This window comes from Microcebus murinus, chromosome 28, assembly GCF_040939455.1.
Source record: "Microcebus murinus isolate Inina chromosome 28, M.murinus_Inina_mat1.0, whole genome shotgun sequence".
Lineage (NCBI taxonomy): Eukaryota > Metazoa > Chordata > Mammalia > Primates > Cheirogaleidae > Microcebus > Microcebus murinus.
Window position 1 is genome coordinate 11,089,727 of NC_134131.1, and position 26,961 is coordinate 11,116,687.

The 26,961-nt window shown below is 47.9% G+C and overlaps 1 protein-coding gene across 1 annotated transcript in view; it reads left to right on the forward strand.

The window, feature by feature from the left end:
- The window catches only part of ITPR1 (inositol 1,4,5-trisphosphate receptor type 1), a 351,525-nt gene that overhangs the window by 132,236 nt on the left and 192,328 nt on the right, over window positions 1-26,961 (forward strand). The window contains exons 6-14 of the mRNA XM_075998552.1: window positions 4,887-4,973; window positions 7,288-7,446; window positions 9,802-9,900; window positions 11,881-11,964; window positions 12,070-12,216; window positions 15,328-15,423; window positions 17,195-17,239; window positions 21,471-21,625; window positions 26,445-26,544. Of these exons, the coding sequence (XP_075854667.1) occupies window positions 4,887-4,973; window positions 7,288-7,446; window positions 9,802-9,900; window positions 11,881-11,964; window positions 12,070-12,216; window positions 15,328-15,423; window positions 17,195-17,239; window positions 21,471-21,625; window positions 26,445-26,544 (972 nt within the window). The remainder of the gene's footprint in view (window positions 1-4,886; window positions 4,974-7,287; window positions 7,447-9,801; window positions 9,901-11,880; window positions 11,965-12,069; window positions 12,217-15,327; window positions 15,424-17,194; window positions 17,240-21,470; window positions 21,626-26,444; window positions 26,545-26,961) is intronic.

A 26,961-nucleotide genomic window follows, 5' to 3' on the forward strand; every position in this document is an offset into this window, starting at 1 on the left:
ATCTTGAAGCAGGCACCTACGTTGTTTGGGTTCTGAAAAATGACCAGTTAAATTAAGTTGTAACATTGACAAGCTGGGAAGAACCAGAGGGGTAACAAGTCATTATTGTGTTTTTTTTTTTTGGAGACAGAGTCTCACTCTGTTGCCCGGGCTAGAGTGAGTGCCGTGGCGTCAGCCTCGCTCACAGCAACCTCAGACTCCTGGGCTCCAGCGATCCTCCTGCCTCAGCCTCCCGAGTAGCTGGGACTACAGGCATGCGCCACCACGCCCGGCTAATTTTTTCTATATATTTTTAGTTGGCCAGTTAATTTCTTTCTATTTTCGGTAGAGACGGGGTCCCCCTCTTGCTCAGGCTGGTTTCGAACTCCTGACCTTGAGCGATCCTCCCGCCTCGGCCTCCCAGAGTGCTAGGATTACAGGCATGAGCCACCACGACCGACCTTTATTTTCCTTTAATGGCTGGGTCTTGCGTTGCTTGTTTTCTGAAGCTTTGATTCAATATTGTATTATGTAATTCAGAGCTTGTTGACCTTAAATAACCTTTCCCCACCATTCCAGTGACCTTTCTGTAGTAATTTAATAATTGTTTTTCTATTTCTGAAATAAAACAACAGGTGAGTATGATGGGATTGACCTTGATGTTGCTTAGGGCAGCGTGGTGAATAATAATGGCAGAAACCGTAGCACAGAGTGTTTTTGTCCTTAGAAGGTAAAAACAGTCCTGGACCCATTGTGCAAGGGAAAAAGGGTAACAGGTTAAATTTTAAAGATATTAAAGATATTTGAAGATTTTAAAATAATGAAAACGTAGCAAATTTAAGATGCCTATTTAAAAAAAATTCAGGCTACCTGCCACAGAGATAGGACAATGTTTTTGAAGAAATTTTACCACGTGTATTGTAGGAAAATAATTCCAAATTATATATGAATAGGAAAAGGAAAAAAAATTAATTGATGTGATTCCTAAATTTTACCCCTCAAAGATAGCCTGGGTTTTTATTTTAGTGTGTTCCCTGCCCCTCACTTCTATTATATTCCTGTCTCTACATTTTATTTATTTTTTATTTATTTTATTTTATTTTTTTTGAGACTGAGTCTCACTCTGTTGTCCAGGCTACAGTGAGTGCTGTGGCATCAGCCTACCTCACAGCAACCTCCAACTCCTGGGCTCAAGCAATCCTCCTGCCTCAGCCTCCCTAGTAGCTGGGACTACAGGCATGCACCACCATGCCCGGCTAACTTTTTCTATATATATTATCTGGCCAATTAATTTCTTTCTGTTTATAGTAGAGATGGGATCTTGCTCTTGCTCAGGCTGGTTTCAAACTCCTGACCTCGAGCAATCCTCCAGCCTCGGCCTCCCAGAGTGCTAGGATTACTGGCATGTGCCACCACGCCTGGCCTGTCTCTACATTTTAAATTGTCACTGGGCACATGCTCTCTTACTTCCTTTCTTTAACTTGCCTTTTTGTTTTTAATATGTCATGAATAAATAGGAATCTCTTTCCTCATTTTTAATGGCTGCGTGGTTACTCCAGTAGGTAGCAGTGCTGTCATTCCAGGTGTGCGGGCTCGTTCCTGGGGTACCCTTGAGGAATTTAACAAACCAGACCTCATTCTTTTCAGGGGTAGAAACAGCCTCCATCATGGGCCCGGAGACAGTTTGTTCCTGGCTACTTCTTTATCCACCTCTTGCCTTGCCCCTGTTGAACCTAAAACTCCAGATGGATGTTTTTGTCTCAAAACTAAATCTGGATTTATGAGGGGAATTATCTAAGGACTAATGTGTGAACTCAACACACTTGATATTTATGCATTTAGTAAAAGGCGAAATGAATTGGAGAGTTTTGTCCCTAAAGAGAATTTATAGGAAAAGCGAATTCTTCAAAAATGGCCCATAACTTTAATGCGTGCAGTGTTTATTCAGTAGTGCTGGGTAGGAGCTGTTGTCATTAAACTTTATGACAGAGTTAAAGTAGTTTTCACTCTTAGCTAAACAGAGTTTTAGGTGTGATACTTGAGAATACCTTAAATCTTTAGGTATTTATTCTCCAATTTTGTTTTAATTTTCAGTTCTACTTTTACCTTTTATATGTCAGTGTTTAATTAGTCTTTAATGTGGAATATATTCCTTCTTGGTTAATACACTCCTTAATTTGTCACTTCTTTTTAGATACGCCAGTGACAACTGGGTTACTGCCTTTGTTCTATACTTAGTCTAAGCATAAGTAGGAACTTGGTATTTAGTGTTTCTCAAACTGAGCCCATTGGAAATTCTCGAGAGCAAGGGGAATGTCTGCGAGAATTTCCCCTCTTAAACAGGAGCCCTTGCATCATTTGAGTCCAAGAAATGCTACTGAAAATTTCTCCAAAAGTGAATCCTTTCAGCGTGTGATGTTTTGAGCAGCGAGAAACTATATTTGCATGTTGCAAAATGTTGTTTTTCATTTTACTGAATCCATTGGTTTTTCTCCCTTTGACATTTCCGGTCCGTGTCGGCTGAGAAACGCTTAGCAGGAAGACCACATGGCTCTCATTCCCAGTGGGTTCAGTCCAGTGTTTAGTTAGGAAAAACTACCTGCAGCGCCTGTGGCCACTGTAGAGACCTCAGGGAGGGGGCGTGAGGCACAGGCATGAAATTAGGGAGAGCAAGTGGTGGGAGGCCACGAGGGAGCGTATTTACCTACGGCAAAGAGAACATTCTGGAAACTGTGCTGATGGCAGCCGGGAGGCCCAGAATCGCCGTGTTGTCAGCACTGGTGTTATTTCTGAATGCGTCTTGAATCCAGTGGATTTGATCCTTGTGTAACTGGGAGTAGCAGATTGGAAACTAATTCCAAACACCAGAGAGAGCAACCTCCGAATGGACCATTGTTTTAGAGAGCTGACGCACACGCGGTCACTTGCAGTGACCCACGCCGACGTGGGCAGCTCAGTTCCCTCCCGTGACACGGTTTCCTTCTGGTCTGGGATTGCTTCCTGCAGCGTCTTTTTCTCTGACGATGCGCCTTCCTAGTAACGCCTGTGCTCCAGGGGACAGGCGGAAGGGACGCTGAGTTTGGAGGAAGGTGAAAGACGCCTGCCCCAGCCAAGTGAGGTCACCTTTGGAAATTTTCATCAGGAGAACATTTCTTGGTGGTAGAAACTCATGCATACTAATAATGGCTAAAATTTATTACCGAATGCCAGTTGTGCCTCTGGCATACGCTGTCTCCAATCTTTGCAACAAGCCCTGAGAGGCTTGTGTCGTCCCCGTTTTGTGATGAGAAGACTGAGACTTGGCAACGCTAACTGATGCGGCCAAGGTGCTGTAAAGCCAGCACGTAGGGGACGCGAGACCACGTCCTGAAGGGCCCTGTGCGAATGAACCCCCGTCACCTGGGGAAAAGAGGACCTGTTGGCATCTGGTGGCATCTTCTCCAAGGAAAGGAGAAGCTCTGAGAACGCTGGAAGTACATCGTTGGTTGTCAGGGTTTTGCCTCCCATCAGATTTCATGCTAATTTCTTCCTAAGTTATTTTACTTCCCTTTCACCCAGTCTAGGTTTGGGAGAGACAGGCCTTCGAGTAGCAGCTTGCTGACGGCCTAGGGTACAAGCTAGCGTCATAGTCATGTGATAACAGCACTTTCAGAGGGGTACAGGTGACTGCATGAAAAGTTCAGGATGGTGGCCCTGGCGCCTTCGGTCCCGCTTCGCCGTGCTCACTGGCTTGCCACGTTTGCAGTGGCGACGCCTCTTAGCCTCTGAGCTACTGTAATGGACCTGTGCAGAGTCGGAGCTAAACCGAATGTGGATTCAAGGATTATCTCTATCTTTTAATAAGTGTGTGATTTTAAAAAATTATGAAGAAAAATTTCAAATGTACACAGAGGTAGAGAAAATGGCGTAACAAACCCCTTCTGTGGCCATCATTCAACTAGTGTTAACCAGATTTTATTAGAAATTTTTTTTGTTGTTGTTTTAATTTTAGAGACAGAGTTTTGCTCTGTCACCCAGGCTCTCGTGCAGTGGCATGATCATAGCTCACTGCAGCCTCCAACTCCTGGGCTCAGGAGGTCCTCCAGCCTTGGCCTCTCGAGTAGCTGGGACTACAGGCATGCACCGTTAAATGTAGCTAATTTTTAGAATTTTTCTGTGGAGATGGGGTCTTGCTGTGTTGCCCAGGCTGGTCTCGAAATCCTGGCCTCAAGTGATCCTCCTGCCTTGGCCTCTCAAAGTGCTGGGATTCCAGGCCTGACCAAACTTTTTTAATCTTTCTATTTCTTCTTTAAGATTGGGATAGTGGTGTTCCCCTCAAGGAACTACCATGAAAATTAAATTACAATTAATGTTCCACAATAATACCTAACACTTTTTGTGCTGCAGTGACCAGGCACGATGATGTGTGGTTCCTATGAGGCGTAGGTATCATTTTTATCCCCATTTTACAGAAGAGAAAACTGAGACTCGCTGATGTTGAATAACACACTTAGGATCACAGAACCACAAACCACCGCAAATCAGCATTTAAATCTCATTTTATTTAACTCTAGAGCCTTAAAGAGGGCTTTTACAAACCATGAAAAGGCTATGCACATTTCCTCCCATCCCTACCCTATTTTCTTTAAAAAAGTATTTAGCTTCTGGCGTAGTCTGTCCCTAAGCAAATGCCCATTAATTCCTCAAAGAAAAAGTGCATTTTAAGCCGAAAAGGTCAAGAAAGCAAGGGCAAAGTGGATTGGCTTCTGGGACTCCGTGGCTGGTTGTCGTGTGGTCTCCGGGTGCACTCGGGAATTTGCTCATTTCCGAGGTTCTCGTATCAGCTGGTGACATTTGTGTAGCATCGCTGCAGAGGAGTAGAAACCGTTGTTTCCGCTTTGTGACCGGTCTTTCTCTTCGATGGGCAGCATGCTGCAGACTTGGAGAAGAAGCAGAACGAGACAGAAAACAGGAAATTGCTGGGGACCGTCATCCAGTACGGCAACGTGATCCAGGTAAGTCGAGGCAGCTGTTGGGAACCTTCTCGAGCCGCTGGGTTATGACACGGAGTGTGGAACTGGGAAAACACACACCCGAGGCGGGGCTTGGGCACCTGTACGTGGCGACGGCCGGTTGATTGCTAGTGTTTCTTGTTATATATGATGGACCCTTGGGCTGTGGGGTTGGTCACATCTCAGTGTCAGAACCTATTAAATACTTCACTCTCCCTGTGGCTGATGATTTAAGGTGTGTCTAGATATTTCCCATGGGAAGCTCCCTACCTGAAAAGGAACCTGGCTGTGGAACCTTTGTTGAACTTGAATTGCTTGAAAGTTCTTTGTATTTGGTTGAGAACTGGCTTCCCTGTAACTTTTATCTGTTGGTCAATGGCTGCTTATCAGAGGCAATAAGAGCAATTTTCTTACCTTCAGAATTTTTTCAGTAGAAAATATTTATCATTTGGGAACGTTTTCTATTTATGAAAAATATGATTGTCGTCTCATGCCTCGTTTCATGGTTGTGAGGTTATCTTTCGTGCCCTTAAACTTTGCGTGGGGCTAAAACACAGCCCAGGAAACAGCTGCTGTAGGTTTTGCTCTATAGATCCTTCTGGGTCTGTCCTAGTCTTGAAGAAAACTGGGTGAGGAAGCCCAGTGCCAAATGTGCCCTTCTCCAGTTTGTTCTGTTATTGGGTCATTTTGACCCAGGCAGAAAAGGTGGCAGTTAGCGACTTTTGAGCACTTGGACCCATTGATTTATTTTGCTTCATTATTTTTCTTTCTGCAAGATTTTGCTTACTATGTAAACCTTCCTAATGACAAAGGAATCCCTTCCCATTTCGGTTGCTGTTAGGTATAGAGAAGTACTAATCAGAAGGATTGGAGGACTAGTTATTAAAAAAAAATTGGTAAAAAGCAACCTTTTGGGGTTATTTATGTTAGGCCTTTGGAAAATAGTGGAAGTAGCTTCTGAACTCAGGTTGGTTCTGGCCCGGCCCACTCTTCCTCCTCAAGTTCCATCCACTTGGGAAATGGACACACGGGGCCAGGTGGGCTCCAGGTTCAGCCTCAGCTCTGGCTGGCCAGGCCGGGCCAGCACCCTGAGGGTCAAGACTCTGATTGAGCCAGATCGGAGAATGTGGCTTGAGGGTGAAGACGAGAGGAGGAGGCACACGGGCCTGAGGCCATGAACTCTCGATGCGTTCTCATTTGGGTTTCGTGACTCGCTGCGAGATTTGGGGCCGGAAACCTTGCCGCGTCTGTTTGCTCACCAGCACGGTGGAAATGCTGGTGGCATCTGCTTGCTGGCACGGTCGAGAGGTTCCTGTCACAGAGGAAGCTGTGGCCACTTAGTGACTAATCTTAATTATTACGAGTTCCCCAAAACCTGGACCTCGGGATCCCCCCGTAGATAACTGGTTTATATAAACCGAGTCTAGCACCTGGGCAGGTGCCTGCAGGCCCAGGGGACCAGTGGGGCCTTGGGAAGACATTACCTTCCCCTTGTTCATCTTGGCTCAGGCTGTCGGGGGGCTCACAAATCAGAACGGTTGCTCCTGCACTCCGAACAACACTGTTAGAAAGTTTAGGGACCTCCTGGGAGTATTCCAGCAAGTGTATGTGTCCGCGTGTCACAGTGAGGGTGCTGACAGCAACGGAGTCCTGTGCAGATCTTACCATTTCCTGAGGGCTGGGGGCAGCCTGCGTGTTTCGTTGCATTTTCTCTCAGAGCCTGTTCAGTTGGGAAGCCTTGGCCGACTCTTCCTGGTCTGGACCAACGATCACACATGCTGTTTTCCCATCTAGATCCTCAGTCTTTCCCTGGATCATGTGACCGTCGCCCGAGAATCAAAACCACAGTGCTTGGAAACTTCAAGCCACGTTCCAAATGAAACGACAGTCTCCTCGCGGGGTTGCCGTCTGCATCAGACTGTTTCTGGTGCCCCACGTCATCTTCCTTGGCTGCACATTGGTGTCAGGCACATTGTCCCACAGTCCCTTAGTCCCCGCACACGCGGTTAGGCGGGTCCCCGCTAGCAGATAGCAGGTGGTGCTTCACTGGACCCAGGCAGTGTCCATCTGCTCCAAGCCTATATTTGAGAAAGGGAAAAAGTTTTTTTTTCTTCTTCTATTCTGCCCTCCACTTCTGCTCCCCTTACTCTTCCTCCTTTTCTAATCATTCCAAGCCTCGGGCGACTTTGTGATTCTGTAACATCGCAAGCAGCTCAGTGCGGGAGGAATGCTTGTTCCGTACCGCACGTGACCGAGAGAGATGGCAGGGACTCCAGACCTCTGCTGACATTCCCCTCTCCTCTTGGTGGGTTTGCAGCTCCTCCACCTGAAGAGCAATAAGTACCTGACCGTGAACAAGAGGCTCCCGGCTCTGCTGGAGAAGAACGCCATGAGAGTGACCTTGGACGAGGCCGGAAACGAAGGCTCCTGGTTTTACATTCAGCCGTTCTACAAGCTGCGGTCCATCGGGGACAGCGTGAGTGCAGGCCCCGGCCTGGAGGGCGCGGTGCCCTCCCCCAGCCCCAGCTGCGTAGTAGAGTCGGCTTGCGGAAGTTCAGGCCGGGCGTGGGGCTCACGCCTGTCATCCCAGCACTCCGGGAGGCTGAGGCGGGAGGATTGCTCAAGGTCAAGAGTTCGAAACCAGCCTGAGCAAGAGCAAGACCCTGTGTCTGCTAAAAATAGAAAGAAATTAGCCTGATGACTAAAAAATATGTAGAGAAAATTAGCTGGGCATGGTGGCGCATGCCTGTAGTCCCAGCTACTCGGGAGGCTGAGGCAGGAGGATCGCTTGAGCCCAGGAGTTGGAGGTTGCTGTGAGCAAGGCTGACGCCATGGCACTCACTCTAGCCTGGGCAACAGAGTGAGACTCTGTCTCAAAAAAAAAAAAAAAAAAGAAGAAGGAAAAAAAAAAAAAAGCCCCAGGAATTCTTTTCAGGGCAACTTGCAGCAGTTCTGATATTTGTTAGCGAAATTAGCCAGCCATTACGTGGGCATATACTCAACATTGAATATGTTTAAATGCACTCAGCTGTATTTCTGACCTTGTTAAAGATTCTAACATAGTTGCTTTTTTTTTATGAAGAAGAAATATGTGCCTGAAACAGCATGGAATCTTCTCAAAATGCTCAGCAAGGCTTAACCTAAAACTAGGTTTGGACTTGTTTTTAAATAGAGCCATTTAAGTTTACAAGAGCTGGGCAGTTTCAATATGTTTGTGTATTTGTGTGTGGATTGCAGTGTGTGTAGTACACCGGAAGCACCGAGTACCTAGCACCCAGCACCCAGCCACAACTGCTGGTTCTTAACTGAGCAGAGAAGGAAAAGTCCAGTAAAATTTAGGTGTAACCACAAGTGTTGGATTTCTTTTTTTTTTAATTTTTAACTTTAAAAAAATATTGTTACATTTATTTACTTTTTAAAATTTACTTTATTTTTCCTACACTTAATTCAAAGGATTCGGATAGTGTTTTTAAAACTATAGGTATTGACTGAGGAATAAGTCAGTTGAAATAAATTTAGCAGCTTGTGACCATCATTATAGAAGGTGGAATAGAATAGACAGTGTCATTCTGTGTTACACATGGCGCTAAGTGTAGTGTTGGGTAGGGGAGCTTTCTTCCCAGTAATATACATATGCATATGTGTCTATATGGCTTGCTCATAGTAGAAAATATATTTCTTTATGTGAATTGTAAAACTATGAAAGTCATTGCCTTAGAAACATGAAATCATGGCTTTATCCTTTCACTCTCTTTTTTTTTTTTTTTGGAGACTGAGTCCCATTCTGTTGCCCGGGCTAGAATGCCGTGGCGTCAGCCTAGCTCACAGCAACCTCCAACTCCTGGGCTCAGGCGATCCTCCTGCCTCAGCCTCCCGAGTAGCTGGGACTACAGGCATGCGCCACCATGCCCGGCTCATTTTTTCTATATGTTTTTAGTTGGCCAACTAATTTCTTTCTATTTTCAGTAGAGACAGGGTCATCCTCTTGCTTGGGCTGGTTTTGAACTCCTGACCTTGAGCAATCTGCCCACCTCGGCCTCCCAGAGTGCTAGGATGACAGGTGTGAGCCACCGCGCCCGGCCGGCTTTATTCTTTCATAGATTAAAATTTACCTTAGACAATATCCTGTTTTTTCTAAAATTTAGTTAGAGCTTATTTATATAGGTCCCTCAGCTGAGCCTAACAGAGGTAAGATTTTGTTCTTGCTGCTCCAGACTGACTTTGAGACATCTCTGTGTAATCAGTGACAGTCATAGAACAAAATGCAGCCTCAGCCCCGTAAACATGACCCCCTGTGTGCCCAGGGCCAGGATATTTTGTTTTCTTTTTTTTTGGAAACAGTCTCTCTCTGTTGCCTGGGCTAGAGTGAGTGCTGTGGCGTCAGCCTCGCTCACAGCAACCTCCAACTCCTGGGCTCAAGCGATCCTCCTGCCTCAGCCTCCCGAGTAGCTGGGACTATAGCCATGCGCCACCATGCCCGGCTCATTTTTTTCTATATATTTTTAGTTGGCCAGTTAATTTCTTTCTTTTTTTTTTTTTTTTTTTTAATAGAGACAGGGTCTCGCTCTTACTCAGGCTGGTCTGGACCTCCTGAGCTCAAACCATCCTCCCGCCTCGGCCTCCTGGAGTGCTAGGGTTACAGGCGTGAGCCACCGCGCCCGGCCGTCAGGGCCAGGTTTGAAAATCCGCGTGGTGTACGCTGTGTCTTTCTCCGTGCTGGGCTGGGCGTGCTGCAGTACAGGCTGCTGTGGCTGCTCTGAGACGCACCCGGTGCTCCGTCCGCAGTCCTGCTCGGTTCCGCGGAATGCTCCACTGATCCTCTCTGTTCCAGGTGGTCATCGGCGACAAGGTGGTTCTGAACCCCGTCAACGCCGGCCAGCCCCTGCACGCCAGCAGCCACCAGCTGGTGGACAACCCGGGCTGCAACGAGGTAAGGACATCAAGTTTTTGAGAGTGGCTTCAGCCGTGACTTGGGGCACTGCTGTCCCTTCTGCAGATGGGGGAAACTGAGGCCCACAGTCAGGGCTGTCAGGCATAAGATCATACAAGTCTGTGCAGCGGGTGGGCAGTGCTCAGTGCGCTAACCCTCACGGCACCGGGGCATAGATTTCCAATTTGTTTAGCCAGAAAGGCATTTTTTTGGGCCAGAGGGGCACTTTTTTCTAGTTTGTCTCCCTAGACAGGGTGCCTTCGTCTGATCGCTAAGAAAGGAACACCATAGAACCTCAGCAGCCCTGCCAGGGTGACAGCTTGCTTTTGGCAACACATCTGCTTAGCCTCTAAGTTGGCAGCTATAGGACACAAGGACAGTATGAACAGCCATAGGACACAAGGACAGTATGAAGCAGCCATAGGACACAAGGACAGTATGAACAGCCATAGGACACAAGGACAGTATGAACAGCCATAGGACACAAGGACAGTATGAAGTGGCTATAGGACACAAGGACAGTATGAAGCAGCCATAGGACACAAGGACACTATAAAGCAGCTATAGGACACAAGGACAGTATGAACAGCCATAGGACACAAGGACAGTATGAAGTGGCTATAGGACACAAGGACAGTATGAAGTGGCTATAGGACACAAGGACAGTATGAAGCAGCCATAGGACACAAGGACAGTATGAACAGCCATAGGGCACAAGGACAGTATGAAGCAGCTATAGGACAGAAGGATAGTATGAAGCAGCCATAGGACACAAGGACAGTATGAACAGCCATAGGACACAAGGACACTATGAAGCAGCTATAGGACACAAGGACAGTATGAACAGCCATAGGACACAAGGACACTATGAAGCAGCTATAGGACACAAGGACAGTATGAAGCAGCCATAGGACACAAGGACAGTATGAAGCAGCCATAGGACACAAGGACAGTATGAAGCAGCCATAGGACACAAGGACAGTATGAAGCAGCCATAGGACACAAGGACAGTATGAAGCAGCCATAGGACACAAGGACAGTATGAAGCAGCCATAGGACACAAGGACAGTATGAAGCAGCCATAGGACACAAGGACAGTATGAAGCAGCCATAGGACACAAGGACAGTATGAAGCAGCCATAGGACACAAGGACAGTATGAAGCAGCCATAGGACACAAGGACAGTATGAAGCAGCCATAGGACACAAGGACAGTATGAAGCAGCCATAGGACACAAGGACAGTATGAAGCAGCCATAGGACACAAGGACAGTATGAAGCAGCCATAGGACACAAGGACAGTAGCTTGCTGGTGACATAAATATTTTTTTTGCATGATGGGTGAGGATACAAACTCTGGAGTGCGACAGGTGTGGGCTCAGACCCCAAGTATGCCATTCCCAGCTCTGTGACTGCGGGTTAGTGACCTGGTCTCCCTGGGCATCCGTTTCCCTGTCTCTGAAGTAGGGGTGCTGCTCGGACCTATTCTTCAGGGTGTCGCTGGGGGTTGTGAATGTCAGGACTTAGCTCGGGGCGTGGCGTGGATTCCGTGCACAAACAATAATAACCGCTGCTGTTAATGATGATCACTAACATTTTTGAAAGGTGTGCACTGGACTCAGTTTTTGTGCCTTTGCAGCTCATTTCATTTTGCAAGTAGTTGTTTTTGTTAGGACTTTACTTTCTGGCTGTAGAACAAGAGACTTGGAGGCAAAAGGAAAATGCCGTTCCTGCAGGGCAGGCGAGGGTTGGCAGCGTCGGTCGCGCTTGGCGTGTGCGCGGCAGCCCTGGGTGCCAGTGAGCCTTTTGTCGCGGATGGCTCCTGCGGCCAGGCGCGTTGGCAGGCGCCGAGACCCCAGTGGTGTCCGGCTTCGGGGTTTCAGGCTGAAGCTCAGCCACGCTTGTTGGGCTCCAGGGAGGAATATGGGGGCTGGGTGTCCCCAGAGGGTATGTGAAAAAGTAAGTCTCCTTCCTTTCCTAGGTCAATTCCGTCAACTGCAACACGAGCTGGAAGATCGTCCTTTTCATGAAATGGAATGACAACAAAGACGACATACTAAAGGGGGTAAGTCTGACGCTTTTGGGGCCAGCAGCTCTTCTTGGGGCAGCCGTTCAGTTCTTTTTTCTTGGGATTCATTTTTCCTTGCTTCCTTCTCGCGCTGTCTGGCAGGGCGACGTGGTGAGGCTGTTCCACGCGGAGCAGGAGAAGTTTCTCACCTGCGACGAGCACAGGAAGAAGCAGCACGTCTTCCTGCGGACCACGGGCCGCCAGTCGGCCACCTCCGCCACCAGCTCCAAAGCCCTGTGGGAGGTGGAGGTGAGCGGTGGGGCAGCTAGGAGGAGGGCCGCGGCTTCCAGCTGTGAGCCTGTCGTTCCAGCGTGCGCGCGTGAAAGTCACAGGCAGGCCCTGAACCCACGCCGTTCCCGAGATGGGCTGGAAGGGCTTAGCGCAATAGTGAGTGCGTCGCGACCTCTCAGAGGGTGCCAGATGCAATTGTGGAGGAAAATACTACTGTAAATAAAATAAAATTAAAAAGAAAGAAAATACTACCGTGTTTCCCCCCAAATAAGACAGGGTCTTCTATGTATTTTTCCTCAAGAAGACACCCTAGGGCTTATTTTCAGGGGATGTGTTATTTTTTTTAAGCACGGTACAACCGTCTACACTGATTCAAATAGAGTGAAGCCGTCTTCTTCTGGAACATCATCCTCACTCTCCAAACCCCGAGTCCCATCCTGAATGTCTTGCGACTCTGTTTCCTTTAGAGCCATCGGCCCCGATCTCTCCTGTGGAGCACTAGAGCTGTCACGGGCGGAGGAGAAGGGCTGCTCGTGTTCTTTCCCGCTCCGCGACGACACGCACGGGTTGTGCAGATGCTGCGCAGCCACGCCCGGCACTAGGGCTGATTTTCGGGGTGGGGCTTCTATTGCGCAAATGCTTAGACATCCTGCTAGGGCTTGTTTTATGGGTAGGGCTTATTTTCGGGGAAACATGGTGTTTACTTTGGAAGCAAACTCAAAAGTGAAATTGGCAAATTCTTTCCCTGAGCCATCTGATTATTGCTTCTGGTTTTTTTTCTCTCCTTTGCTTGTTTATCTGTCACACCACTACTTATTTATGTATTTTTTATTTTTTTTGAGACAGAGTCTCGCTTTGTTGCTCAGGCTAGAGTGAGTGCCATGGCGTCAGCCTAGCTCAAAGCAACCTCCAACTCCTGGGCTCCAGCGATCCTCCTGCCTCAGCCTCCTGAGTAGCTGGGACTACAGGCATGTGCCACCACGCCCGGCTAGTTTTTTCTATAGATATTAGTTGGCCAATTAATTTCTTTCTATTTATAGTAGAGACAAGGTCTCACTCTTGCTCGGGCTGGTCTCGAACTCCTGACCTGTAGCAATCTGCCCGCCTCGGCCTTCCATAGTGCTAGGATTACAGGCGTGAGCTACCGCACCCGGCTACCCTCTTGCCCTTGATGGCTAATCTATTTCCTAGCTCTGTAGATTTGCTCTTGGTGGATGTTTTTTGTAAATGGAATCCTGCGACATGTGGTCCTTTGTACCCGCCTTCTTTTACCTAGGGTCAGGTCTTAGTCGAATTCACGCTGCTATAGCAAAACACCATAAACATCAGGAATTTATTTTTCACATCTCTGCAGGCCGGAAGTCCAAGCTCAAGGCAGATTCAGGGTCTAGTTCATCGGCTGTGTCCTCACGTGGCAGAAAGAGTTCAGGAGCTCTCTCGAGTCTCTTTTATAAGGGCACTGCCCCATCCCTGCAGGCTTTGCCCCCTCGTCACCTAATCCCCTCCCAGAGCCATCTCCCAATACCATAACCTTGGGGGTTAGGTTTTCTATAGGAATTTTGGCGGGGAGACACGGACATTCAGACTATAGCAGGTAATATTTTCGGAGTTCATCCCTATTGCCACGTATGAATGCTTCATTTATTTTTATTGCCAAATAACATTCCGTTGTATGGCTGTGCCATGTTTTATTCATCCATTTATCATTCAGCAGCATTTGGATGATTTCCACTTTTTGGCTCTTGTGAGCAATGCTGCTACAAACATGCACGCACAGGTTTGCATGTAGATGCGTGTTCTCAGGCTGGGTGAGACTGGGATTGGGGTCCCCATAGCGGTAACTCTGCGTTTGACCTTTGAGGAACTGCCTGGCTGTCTTCAAAGTGGTTGAACCACTCTATGTCCCCTGCAGTGTATTGGGGTGCCAGTTACTCCACATGGCTTTCATTGTTGAAGGCTATTTTTGTTGGGTATAGAATTCTAGGCCGATAGTTTTTCTTTCTGTACTTTAAATATTTTGATCCACTGTCTTTTTTTTTTATTTTTCTTTTTTTTTTGAGACAGAGTTTCGCTTTGTTGCCCAGGCTAGAGTGAGTGCCGTGGCGTCAGCCTCGCTCACAGCAACCTCAACATCCTGGGCTCAAGCGATCCTCCTGCCTCAGCCTCCCTAGTAGCTCGGACTACAGGCATGCGCCACCATGCCCAGCTAAGTTTTTATATATATATATTAGTTGGCCAATTAATTTCCTCTATTTATAGTAGAGACGGGGTCTCGCTCTTGCTCAGGCTGGTTTTGAACTCCTGACCTCGAGCAATCCTCCCGCCTCCGCCTCCCAGAGTGCTAGGATGACAGGCGTGAGCCACCACGCCTGGTCTGATCCACTGTCTCTTGGCTTGCATTGTTTCTAATGGGAATTAGGTGGGTTTTAAAAATCTTTGTTTTCTATGTAGTGTCTCTCCCATGCCATTGCTTTAAAGATATTTTTATTTCTGATTCACAGTAATCAGATTGCCACGTGCCGTGTGTGTGTGTGTGTGTGTGTGTGTGTGTGTGTGTGTGTGTGTGTGTGTATCTCTGGATTTCACTGAATTCACTGAGTGTCTGGAACCTGTTGTTTAAAGAGTAATGAATTTTGCTGTTTTGTTAGTAAAGTTACTTATGGATCAGTTTGATCCTTTGGAGGCTTGGTTTCAAGCTTGATTAGGCCAAGTGTAGTGTAGCCTTAATTTGGGGGCTGGTACTTCTAAGGTGGGACCCTTTTCACGTATCCGTTAACGGCCAAGGTGTTCCGCGGGGTCGCTCTGCTTTGGCCTGTCGGAACCCAGGCACCTCCCGGCCCCATGGGAGCTCTGGAAATGTCGAGCTTTTGGCTTCCTTGTTCTTTATTTGGCCGTGTTAACTTAGAGACACCGTTTCTCCTTTGCAGAGACGTCAATACTCCCGTCCGTTTGAATTTGGTTGTTCCATGTGGCGTTTGCAATGGGTTTGTTGCAAGATGCTGGTTTTTTCTTTTCCAGCTTGGAGCTGCCGCTCCCGACCTGTGCCTTGTGCGGTCTCAGTCAGTGTCGCCCTGAGCATGGGCTGAGACTTCCCCACCTCCCAGTGACCATTTTTCTCCTCTTTTGCAGGTGGTGCAGCACGACCCGTGTCGGGGCGGAGCTGGGTACTGGAACAGCCTCTTCCGTTTCAAGCACCTGGCCACAGGGCATTACCTGGCGGCAGAGGTAAGGAACAGCAGTGTGGTCCGCTCTTTCAAGGCCGATGCGCTTAACCACGTTTTTCTTGCCCCCCTGTAGCCACTGGGTAGCCGAAGACTTAGGGAAATAGTCACCTTGCTTTTTCCTCTTGTTTTTCTGTTTCCTTCTGCCTCATTTCCCTAGAAAGAAAGAGGCAAAAATAATAACCACGGTTTAGCACTCGATAGGCGTTCTCATCAAGATATGGAGAGAGAGCAATTTACAAAATGATGCCGGTCTACCTGGCCGCGGGGCATTGATGGACGACTCATTGGACTTCCAGACGGAACACAGTGCCAACCTAGCTTTTTAGGATTTTCTTTTTCTTTTTGAGACAGAGTCTCACTCTGTCGCCCAGGCTAGAGTGAGTGCCATGGCGTCAGCCTCGCTCACAGCAACCTCTGAAACTCCTGGGCTCAAGCGATCCTCCTGCCTCAGCCTCCCCAGTAGGTGGGACTACAGGCACGAGCCACCATGCCCGGATAAGTTTTTCTATGTATTTTTAGTTGGCCAATTAATTTCTTTTTGTTTTTAGTAGAGATGGGGTCTCGCTCTTGCTCAGGCTGGTTGCAAACTCTTGAGCTTGAGCGATCCTCCCGCCTCGGCCTCCCAGAGTGCTGGGATGACAGGCGTGAGCCCCTGGGCCCGGCCAGGATTTTCGTTCTGTGTTGCTCTTGCCTGTTTCCCTCCCTACATGTCACCTGCCAGCCCCCCTGCTAACATCAGTGACCGAGTCTCAGCTGCAGCGGAAATGTGGTAGCATTAGGACGTGTCCAGTTAGATCATTTTGTGAAGAAATCTGATTTACTCAGAGCATGAAGGAAACAGACAGGGGCTTATCTTTTATTTGCAGGAAGGTAAAAAAAATCACAGAAACTAAGTTGACCTTCAATGTCTGCAAAGGGTTTTGTTTTTGAGGACAGGAGAGACTCAGTACCAAAGGATGGGAGGAATTTAAATTTTTGTATTGAATTCAAGAGCCGCCCTACTGCGTGATAGACGCCGAGTTTTGCTCTGCTCTGCTGGAAGGTGCACGATGCGTATTCGTGTCAGATTCTAGTCGTGCATCCAAAGACCCTTCCGGGTGTCTGGCACCACCGGGGAGACCACTGAGAGCTCTCCAAGGTGACAGGTGGCGTCCGGCTGCTCCTGCCACCCACCCGAGGAACGCTGGAATCTAAGTGTGCTCGTCCCCGGGTGCCCGATCTCGTGTCTGAACTGATGATTTCAAAATGTCTAAGAAGCGAAGATCAAGTCCAAGTTTAGATTTGAGATGGAGGCGTGGGGAAATTACGGACCCAAGGAATCATCTGGGGAAAAAACGTTGGTGTGTGTGGTTCGCTAAAGACTGATGGTGGTTGCGTTATCTGTTATGTTTTGAGGCTAAGGGAGCTCTTGATGGAGAACCAAAATGTTTTTTTTTTTTTTTTTTTTAACTAAAAATAAGCAGGATTGTCATTGACCGTGTACCGATCTTGTATTCATCTCAGACTTTTAACTGTTGCTTTGCTGGTGCATTCACTGTGTTCCTCCGTCTACACCTGAGAGACGTCCGTTGGTGACTGGTGGATCGTTCCGTGTGTGTCGTACCCGTGTGACTTGTGTCGTCATGGTGGCGTGTGCTGGTTTCAGGAACAGAGGGAAGGGACAAGCTCGTAGCTGTGCCGGGAGGTTCCAGGCCTGGCCGTTCCTGCACGTGGGGCCCAGTCCTTCACAAAGCAATGGCTGTTTTAATTTCCTAATGATTCTTTTTCATCAGGTAGACCCTGACTTTGAGGAAGAATGCCTGGAGTTTCAGCCCCCAGTAAGTATGGGCGAGAGCCTTCCTGTCTTTGTCTCATAGGGCGAGGCCACGTGATCTGGAACCCCATTCAGGGAACTGTCACTGTGCCCGTCGAGTGCCGGGCAAGGAGAAACCCACTGCCTTTTATTTATTTGAAAGAGGGTCGTGTTCTCTGCTTCCCTTGCGGGAGGTCACACCCCTGTGGGTCCTGTTCGGTCCAAGGGACTGCCGGTCATGGTGCTGTTTTCTGTGTGCCTGGTCACGGGGTCTCTGCCACTGAGTTGGAAAGGTTTGCAGTGTCACTTGGAACCCTCCTAGCTGGGAGACAGTGGCGGCCCGTGTAGAAGCTGGCCTTTGGCAAACACTCATCGGACTGCCGTGGACCTCAGTCTGTGGCTCGCTCAGATTTTTCAAGGAATCCCCGTTTCGAGGTGGACAGTGTCATTGAGACCGTGCAGGTGACACAGGACATATGTCGCACCTGGCGTCTGATTAGCCACTCAGCTGTCTGACCATCTTTCCTGTCCTTGCTTCCTGCAAAGTCAGAAAAAACAGGCTTTGGTGGATAACGTGGTTTGGAATTTTAACGCCAAGTGGATTTTTCCGCGGAGACCGTGTTGCCAAGTTCTGCTGCTGGGTAGGCACTTGGGGTTCGAGTGTCCCCTGTCACCGGTTGAGGAAGGCAGTGGTTGTGTTCCGCGGAAATGGTGGGTTTAGGTAAAACAGTTTTCTTGCGGAGTGCCTGATTCTGGCCTAGGGTAAAAAACAAACCCAACAAAGCAAAAAACCAAATAGACATCGCTCTATTTGACATGCGTGTCCACGTGGTGATCTCAGTGGTGGGTATGGTGGCCAGCCTGGAGGGTATTTCTTTTTTTCCTTTTTGCTCAATTTTGGAAAGATTGGAAGGACTTTAACACAGGCGCACTAACGAAGGGGGTTGGAGTGGAAATAACTCAGATTGTCATTGTCCTTGGGAAGCTTTCTGCGGTCACAGTTACCCTTCCAGCCATGTCTGGGAGGAAAGCTAGCTTTGAAGGAGACTCGGGAGTTAGAGCTGAGCGCTGCTGGTCCGTGGACTTGCAGGGGACCTTCTCCCCTTGCAGGGGACCTTCTCCTGCTCTTTCTGCCTCTTGGTGGCGCGCCTGGGGCTCACCTTCCTTCTTGCCCCCTCACTTTGAGAGTCCGCTTTGAAAGCTTTCCTTCCACGGTTAGTATGTCTGGGAAAACAGTGACCTAGTCCAGCTTTCTGTCACTGCCATGGAGTTTCCGTCATTGCTCTCGTAAAACCCCTCTGCGCAGTGCTCGTAGGGTTTGACACTTGCCTGGCCGGGGCTTGGTGTTTCCTAAAGCAGTTCTTGTCCTTGCACTTTATTTCAAGAGAAGGATCTGCCTTCGTGTGACTTGTATCCAGTGGTCTCTGTGCTGCCGTCTAAGGTGACACAGAGTGAGTGTCACCTCTGAGACTGAGTAAGCCCTGGCTGCTTTTTTTCTTCTCTTTTCTTTCTTTTTTATTTTGAGACAGAGTCTCACTCTGTTGCCCATCCTAGAGTGCCGTGGCGTCAGCCTCGCTCACAGCAACCTCACACTCCTGGGCTCAAGCGATCCTCCTGCCTCAGCCTCCCGAGTAGCTGGGACCACAGGCATGCGCCACCACACCTGGATAATTTTTTCTATGTATTTTTAGTAGTCCGGCTAATTTCTATTTTTAGTAGAGACGGGGGTCTTGCTCTTGCTCAGGCTGGTCTCGAACTCCTGACCTTGAGCGATCCTCCTACCTCGGCCTCCCAGAGTGCTGGGATGACAGTGTGGGCCATTGCACCCTGCCAAGCCCTGGCTTTTTTGATTGACAGCTGGTGTCTGAGTGCATCTTGTGCTCTGAAGCTACGGGGCCGCTCTCCTGGCCTCGTGATGTGCGAGGGAAGACTGGCGTTCGCAGTGTAGGGGGAAGAGCAGACTCATGAAAAGCAGGATGGAGGGGCAAGACGGTTTAAATACCAGACCTACCACTTAGGAGCTGTGTGACCTGGGGCGAGTTGCTTTCCCTCTCTGAGCCTCAATTCCTTCATCTGTTATAAATGGCATTTTTTTTTAAGTTGTGCAAGATCAGGCAGATGGAGACCGCGTAGGTCCGGCTGCTCCCGCACGGCCCGGCTGTGGTCTGCGTGTGGAGGAGGGGCGCGTGCTAACACTCACAGGCTCCTGTGCTCTTCACCCTGTTTGCGGCTGGAAAGCCTAGGTCCTTCACGCAGGGGACGGGCCACCCGTTCTTCCCTGCCCGCTGGCCTCCGAGACCGGCATCTAGCGCCTGCGGTGTTTCCTCGGCCCTCGTCCAGCTCTGTCGTGCTCGTCCTTCTAAACTGAGCGCCCTGAAGCCGCCTGCTTGGTGGCGGAGGGGCAGGAGGACACCCAGGGCGCCCTGCCGCTCCGGTGCCTTCTGCCCGCTAGGTGGCCGACGCCAGCCGCACCCGGGCAGCGGGCGAGGCTGCGGTCCTCAGTCGCTCTGCAGACCCGGCGGGCTGAATGCGACTGTCACTTTCCCCTGTCCACTGCGCCCTCACCGCCCCACAGGGCTCCGCTGTGTGACGGCCAGCCCGCAGCCGGCCCCGCGTCTCCGCCCCTCCTCGGGTCAGCGTTGATGCTGAACGGACGGACGGTGGGGAGCACTGTGCCAGGGAATCTGGAGAGGACAGACGGTCGAGGTTCTTTCCCCGAACTGAGGCTGTGGAGCAGGCGTCCTCAAACTACGGCCCGCGGGCCACACGCGGCCGAGGACATTGATCCGGCCGGCCGGGTGTTTTTGCTGCCGCTGCTAGTCCTGCTCAGCAGCCGACTCGTCCTGGGCCCACGGTGCGCACTCTCCAATGGGCTGAGGGACAGCGAGCTGCCCCCTGTTTAAATAGTTTGGGGACCCCTGCTGTAGCGTGTCCTGCCGCTCTCTAGCTCACTCTTACTTCCGCATAGCTGGAATAAGGGGTCTCGGGCTTGTTTAGGCAGAGGGACGAGTCATTAGAGGAGAAAGCATGGAGCAAGGAGCAGACAGCGTTTTGGGGGCACTGAGAGAACTATTTTGTGCATATATTTATTATATACATTTTAATTTGCAGACAGAACTTGTGGCCCCCACTCTGCGGGCAGAGCGGACTGTGGCTGCGCTCCTGCTCTGTCGCCCGCGGGGTCAGATCTCTCAGGCCGTCCCCTCGGCCTTCGCTCTCATTCGCTTTTCTTGATTCTTTTGTCTTCCTGGGGACAGTGCCGTCTCCCTCCTGCCTGTCTGGAAAGGGGCAGGACACTCGGGCCTCAGGAAGGCAAGCCAGCGGCCAAGACAGCGTGCTTGCCCGGGGGATGCAGGTGGCAGGTGTCACCCCACGGGCGTGTCACAGGGCGAGAAGAGCCCCGCACAGGGAGCGGCGGCCGGGCCCCTCAGAGCAGGTGCCTGGTCCCAGCCGCTCTGTAAGCCTCAGGCCACGGATGGGCTTTGGCGTCTAGGACGGGGCTTTTGTCACCGAGCGCCGGCTTTCAGATGGTGTTCCGGTCCCCGCCAAGTCCCCGCCGCAGCTGGAGGGAGGCCCTTCTCGCCCCGGGTGTCATCAGCCGCCCCCCATTAATGTCGGACGTTTTTTCCAGGGGCAGGCGGACTCCTCCGACCATCTGTTTTTTGGCCACGCTGAGATCGCTGCCTACAAACACTTGGATTCAAGTTTCTTTTCTTTTTATTTATTTATTTTTTTCTCCTGGGAAGTCGCTGTGTGCGTCACACTGCCAGCAGGGAATTGTCACCGTAGATTGACACCGCCACCCAGGCCCGAGTCCACGGGATAGGCTTCTTCGCCGTGCGCCCTCCCCTCCCCGCCACTGCCGGCGGGCGTGGCTCCGGGCAGCCCTTGATCAGGCCGCCCCTCGGCCTCCGCTCTCATTCGCGTTTCTTGATTCTTTTGTCTTCCTGGGGACAGTGCCGCCTCCCTCCTGCCTGTCTGGAAAGGAGGCAGGACGCTCGGGCCTCTTTCCGTGGGCGCCGATGGGTGTCACCTGTGTGCCGTTGACGTGCCACGAGGAGGCAGAGGGTAAAGACGCTTGGCTCACAGGGCCATTGTCACCTTCTGGGACCCCTGGGGAACTGGGGTCCTTCTCCTGCCGGCTCCTGACGCTCACTATCGTTTCTTCTCCGTCCCTGAGGACCGTGGCGTGACTGCGGTGAGTGACCAGGTTTGGGGCGTGCGGAATTCCTGATGCGACGGCTTTTCCTTCCCAGGTGGACCCCGATCAGGACGCCTCCCGCAGCAGGTTACGAAACGCCCAGGAAAAGATGGTGTACTCCCTGGTCTCGGTGCCCGAGGGCAATGACATCTCCTCCATCTTCGAGCTAGACCCCACCACTCTCCGTGGAGGTGACAGCCTCGTCCCAAGGTATGGTTCTCAAATCTGCTTATCCCGAGAGAAATCCGGGCCAGTCCACGCAGCCTGACCCTGGCTTATGGGATTTGAGGCAGGGGCACAGAGCTTTCGAAAACCTTCCATTCTCAGGCCAGGCGTGGTGGCTCATGCGTGTCATCCTAGCACTCTGGGAGGCTAAGGCGGGAGGATCGCTCGAGGTCGGGAGTTCGAAGTTTTTTTGTTTTTTTTTTTTTTTTATTCTAAGCATAATTTTTATTAATAAAAAGATTAACCATGACCATATAAAATGAGTGGCTGGGCTTATAGTTTGCTATACCAAAGAAATTAAAAAATTAGTATTTGAGAATAATGTAACAATAATTTATAATAGCATTCCTTGATAGAGGCATTTTATTTTTAGCAATTATGTTTCTCTTAAATATATAAAACTAACCCTTAGTGTCATGGATGAGAATCATCACAGCTACTGATGAATCGAAAAAGAACTTCCAAGAGCTGTTTGGTGGTATTATCTCAAGACATACAACCAAACTGCAAGGAAACAACCTCCCAAAGAGATCTTCTGAAAAGGTTGTCCAATCAGAACACAGGAAGAACATCACTGTTTGATACTTTTGGCAGGGCAATATCCTACTTGCAAGTCAAGTGTGAAGAGTAAATAACACAAGTTACAAATGCACCCAATATCCCCAAATAAATTAGTAAAAGTGCCATTAAGAATTATCAGACATATAATCAATGTGTTTAAATACAAATTCAAATTTGTTAAGTCCAAAAGATACAGTAATTTTATTACATAAAATTTCTCCTGTGCTAAAAATGTTAACTTACAAGACATAATATTTGTAATAGTGTAGAGGGAATCATGGCCGATTTGTTTAATCATTTTTCATCATTGAAGAACAATAGGTAGTGGACACACAAGCACTCAAGAGTCCTCTAAAATTCCAAGTTGTTATATTGAGCAAGAGCTTGAGCAAGAGCGAGACCCTGTCACTACTAAAAATAGAAAGAAATTAATTGGTCAACTAAAAATACATAGAAAAAAATTCGCGAGGCATGATGGCGCATGCCTGTAGTCCCAGCTACTCAGGAGGCTGAGGCAGGAGGATCGCTTGAGCCCGGGGGTTGGAGGTTGACACCATGGCATTCACTCTAGCCTGGGCAACACAGTGAAACTCTGTCTGAAAAAAAATCTTCCATTCTCATTCACTTCCTGCTTATTACCTAGCTGGCTTTGTGGAACCCAATAGCATTTCAGTTTAAGTAATTGTTTCCATATGTTGTAGTCTCTATGCTGGAAGGTTTTTAATGAATTTTTTTCTTAGGATCCCAGAAGACGAGAATGACATTTATATAATGTGCTAGATGTTTCAGTTCGTTAGGAAAAGAACAGACGCATGTCATTTAAAATATCACATTGTTCCATCAGAATGATGCTTCCTGGCATAGTCTTGGCAAAGAGGGAGTGAGGTGCTGCTTGGTCACATTCCCCAGTGGGTTGGAAGAGATCCCGCGATCCTGGAGGAAGGGAAAGTTTGAGTTTCTGGGTCACCTGACTAACCAGGTTGGAGACCCCTTGCTTCTCTATATATTCCCTTATTCATTACTATTTTTTTCTTGGCAAACTTTCTTTCTGGGGAGTTGTCTTCAGACTCATTCAAAACTGAGAACAAGAAAATCTACGTGTGATCACCCAGGAAAAAGTATTTGGCATGATGGACCGCTGTGTTCACTGAGGATTTTGGATTGGGTCTTGGCTGTCTTTGCTTGGAATGAATGTTTATTCATTCTTGCCCTTGACCGCCAACCTCAGAGCCAGAAGAGAGCAGGGTATCGTGTTCATAGATCCTGTGCATCATAAAAAATCTTAAGTGTGATACACTAATTTCTCTCCATCTTACAGTTGTGTTAAATTTTGTTCCTTTAAAGATCAGAAAGTCTGGCCAGGCACGGTGGCTCAGGCCTGTCATCCCAGCACTCTGGGAGGCCGAGGCGGGAGGATCGCTCAAGGTCAGGAGTTTGAGACCAGCCTGAGCCCAAAAGCAAGACCCCATCTCTACTAACAATTGAAAGAAATTAATTGGCCAACTAAAAGCATATAGAAAACATTAGCCGGGCATGGTGGCGCATGCCTGTAGTCCCAGCTACTCGGGAGACTGAGGCAGGAGGATCGCTTGAGCCCAGGAGTTGGAGGTTGCTGTGAGCTAGGCTGACGCCATGGCACGCTAGCCTGGGCAACAGAGTTAGACTCTGTCTCGAAAAAAAAAATCAGAAAGTCTGGGGTTAGATGTATGAATATCCGTAAAATGTTATGAGTAAAGGCATATTTTGGTAATAGTCACAGTTAAAAGAATCTTTCAGAACCAAAGTGAAAGGAATAATGGCAAATCCTGGATATACTAAACAAGATTATAAAATTGTAGTATGCATAAATTATGTGCATCAAACGAACAGTGAGAGAGCATCCAGCTCCGTGCCTCGTTTGTAATTGTCCTGATACCGTGGCTTTTGAGTTAAGGATTGGGAATGGGTCTTTGGAGGAATTAATAGAATGCCCTTTTGCATCTTAAATGAAATAGAACATAGATATAGACATAGACATAGAACCCTATAGAACGTAGTCATCCAATTGAAAGCTAAGCTCCAAGCGTTGGTTCCACTTTGAAAAGATGGAAATGAATCCAAGTCACTCAGCATAAAAAATGCAAATTGCCTTGTCAAATATCTTGTTCCTGTTGCTTAACTTAGGTTCATGCTAGTCAAGTAAGTATCCCTGTGGTTGCCCTCTCTTGGCCTAACTTACAATGTTGAGAACAGTTATAATGGGGAAAAAAGGTGGGACTGGTTTGATCTTGTTGCCCTTTTTCATGAGCATGGTATGCCATTGTTCTACATTCTTTTTAGTGCAAAAACTTGCATTCTCTTTTCTCTGCTCATGCCCCACCAGCATTTAAAGTTCCAGCTCAGGTTTTCTGTAACAGAGAACTTTCATTCTTCCTTGTTTATGTCCCAAGGCAGTGTTCTTTGCTGTGCATCCCGTGTTATTTACGATGGCCTTGTTGTGTTCACTTACCTGGTCTCACTCCTGGGATGGTGGGTTTTTTACGCACGAGAATTATGTCATTATTTTTGCTGGTTCTTCAGAAGACAGGCAAAATTGGAAAACATTGTAAAAATGATTCACACTCCACTGTAAAAAGAAACAGCAAGGCGTTTTAAAACCTCGTGGAGAACAAAGAAGCAAGTAAAAATCACATACAATTCAACTATTCAGAAATAGCTGCTGGTAACATTTTGGTTTATGTACTTTGAGACAGGTCTCTGAGTGTACAGAGATGACTATATAATTTATTATAAATGAAATACACTGTTTTTTAAAGATTTTTTTACTGACTATTTTTTATATATTTCCAAGTAAATGAGTCATGATTATCACCATTTTTAAGTAACTGTAGTATTCTGTTGTACACACTATAAATAACTAGACCATTACTGAGGCATTGGATTGCTTACAGGTTTTTACTATTAGAAATAATTTCTTGTTGAACATCTTTGTGCCTCATTTGGTACCTGTGCTATCATCTCTTCCGGAAAAGTATCCAGAAATGGGATTGCCAGATCAAACGATAGACACATATTACACGTTATATGTTTTACATATTACATACAAAGTGCCGGCTCCTTTCCAAGGTTTTAGCTGATTACACTCTCACCGGTAATGCCCAGGAAAACTTATTTCTCCAAGTTCTTGTTGATAATGGGTTTTATCAGTTAAGATCTTTGGAATATAATACAATAAAATCATGCATTGTTTTGATTTGTGTAAATTGTATGTAAAGAATGCTGCTGTATTTATTGGCCATTCGTATTTCATTATTAAATTACAGATCCATGTCCTTTCCCAATTTTCATTTCCAATATTCATGTTTTTCTTACTGATTTTTTAAAGAGCTATTTATAAGATGTGTGGATTAGTAACCTTTTTATGCTAGAGGGTTTTTTCAAAGGATAGAGTGCATTGGTGCTGTTATAACTTTATGACTTTTTTTTTTTTTTTGCTATACAGATGATATGAACCTTAAACTATTTAGTAAGATTTATCCATCTTTTACTTCTAAAATTTAGGAATCGTATAGTTCTCCATGGGATCTGTTAAAAAATGAAATTTAGGAATCTTATACTTTGTTACACGGTTCAAAAGAATTTTCCTACCACAAGATTAGTAAATATTTGCTCATTTTTCCCAGGTGAAATTCTGTGATTTCGCTTTATTATTGATCCATATGAAATTCTAGTCATTGCTTTATTATCTGTCATGATGAGCTCAGTAAGTACTTTGTGTCGCTCTGTCTGATGGTCAGCCTGGGCTGAGATGCTCATTTACAGGGTATGACCTTGTATTTAGAAATACAGCTCAGAGTCACCATGAATCATTTTCTATTATAAGTGCCTTGAAGGTAACTTGGACCAGAACCATTTGTTCCTAGGTTACAGTGTCCATCATATGTACTGGAAAACCATTTTGGCATTCCTTTCTATTTTGACAAAATAAATTCTAGACCTGGAATCCTCAAACTATGGCCCTCGTGCCACACGTGGCCCGCCGAGGACTTTTATCCGGCCCGCCAGTGTTTTTGCCGCCGCTGCCTGTCCTGCTTAGCAGCCGACTCGTCCCATGTGTGGAATGTGCCTGCACTCTCCAACGGTCTGAGGGACAGTGGACTGGCCCCCCTTGTTTAAAAAGTCTGAGGACCCCTGTTCTAGACCCATGACTACAGAGTAAACCTCAATAGTCCTGTCCCTAAGACCCTTCGTTTTTCCCGTTTAGGAACTCCTATGTCCGACTGAGACACCTGTGCACGAACACCTGGGTTCACAGCACCAATATCCCCATCGACAAGGAAGAAGAGAAACCCGTGATGCTGAAGGTAAGCCCGGAACGTGGCCGCCGCCTCTTGGTCCCGTGCTCCCTCACGAGAAGGCTCCTTTGAGGACAGGCAGGCGGAGGTATGACGCTGTGACGTTCTTGTAGCTTTGGCAAGAGCGTGGTCGTGCCAGACTTGAATGAGGCGAAGAAATTCTCCCCAAGAGACCTGGGTGAAGCAGGCCCAGGGCTTTTGAAATAACCAGAACCTTTTACTCTATTCCATATGGCTTCTGCCCTGAGGTGTATCCAATGTCTAGGTGATTCTCCCCCAGTCTTTATTATGTATTTCTCCGTGTATTGCACTATACACTTTTATTTCTTGAAAGTTCTCTCAGCCCCTTTACTTTCTCTCCCCTCTGTGTCTAGGTGTGTAGACATAATTACACACACATGGGGTTTTTCTTCAAAAAACAGAAGC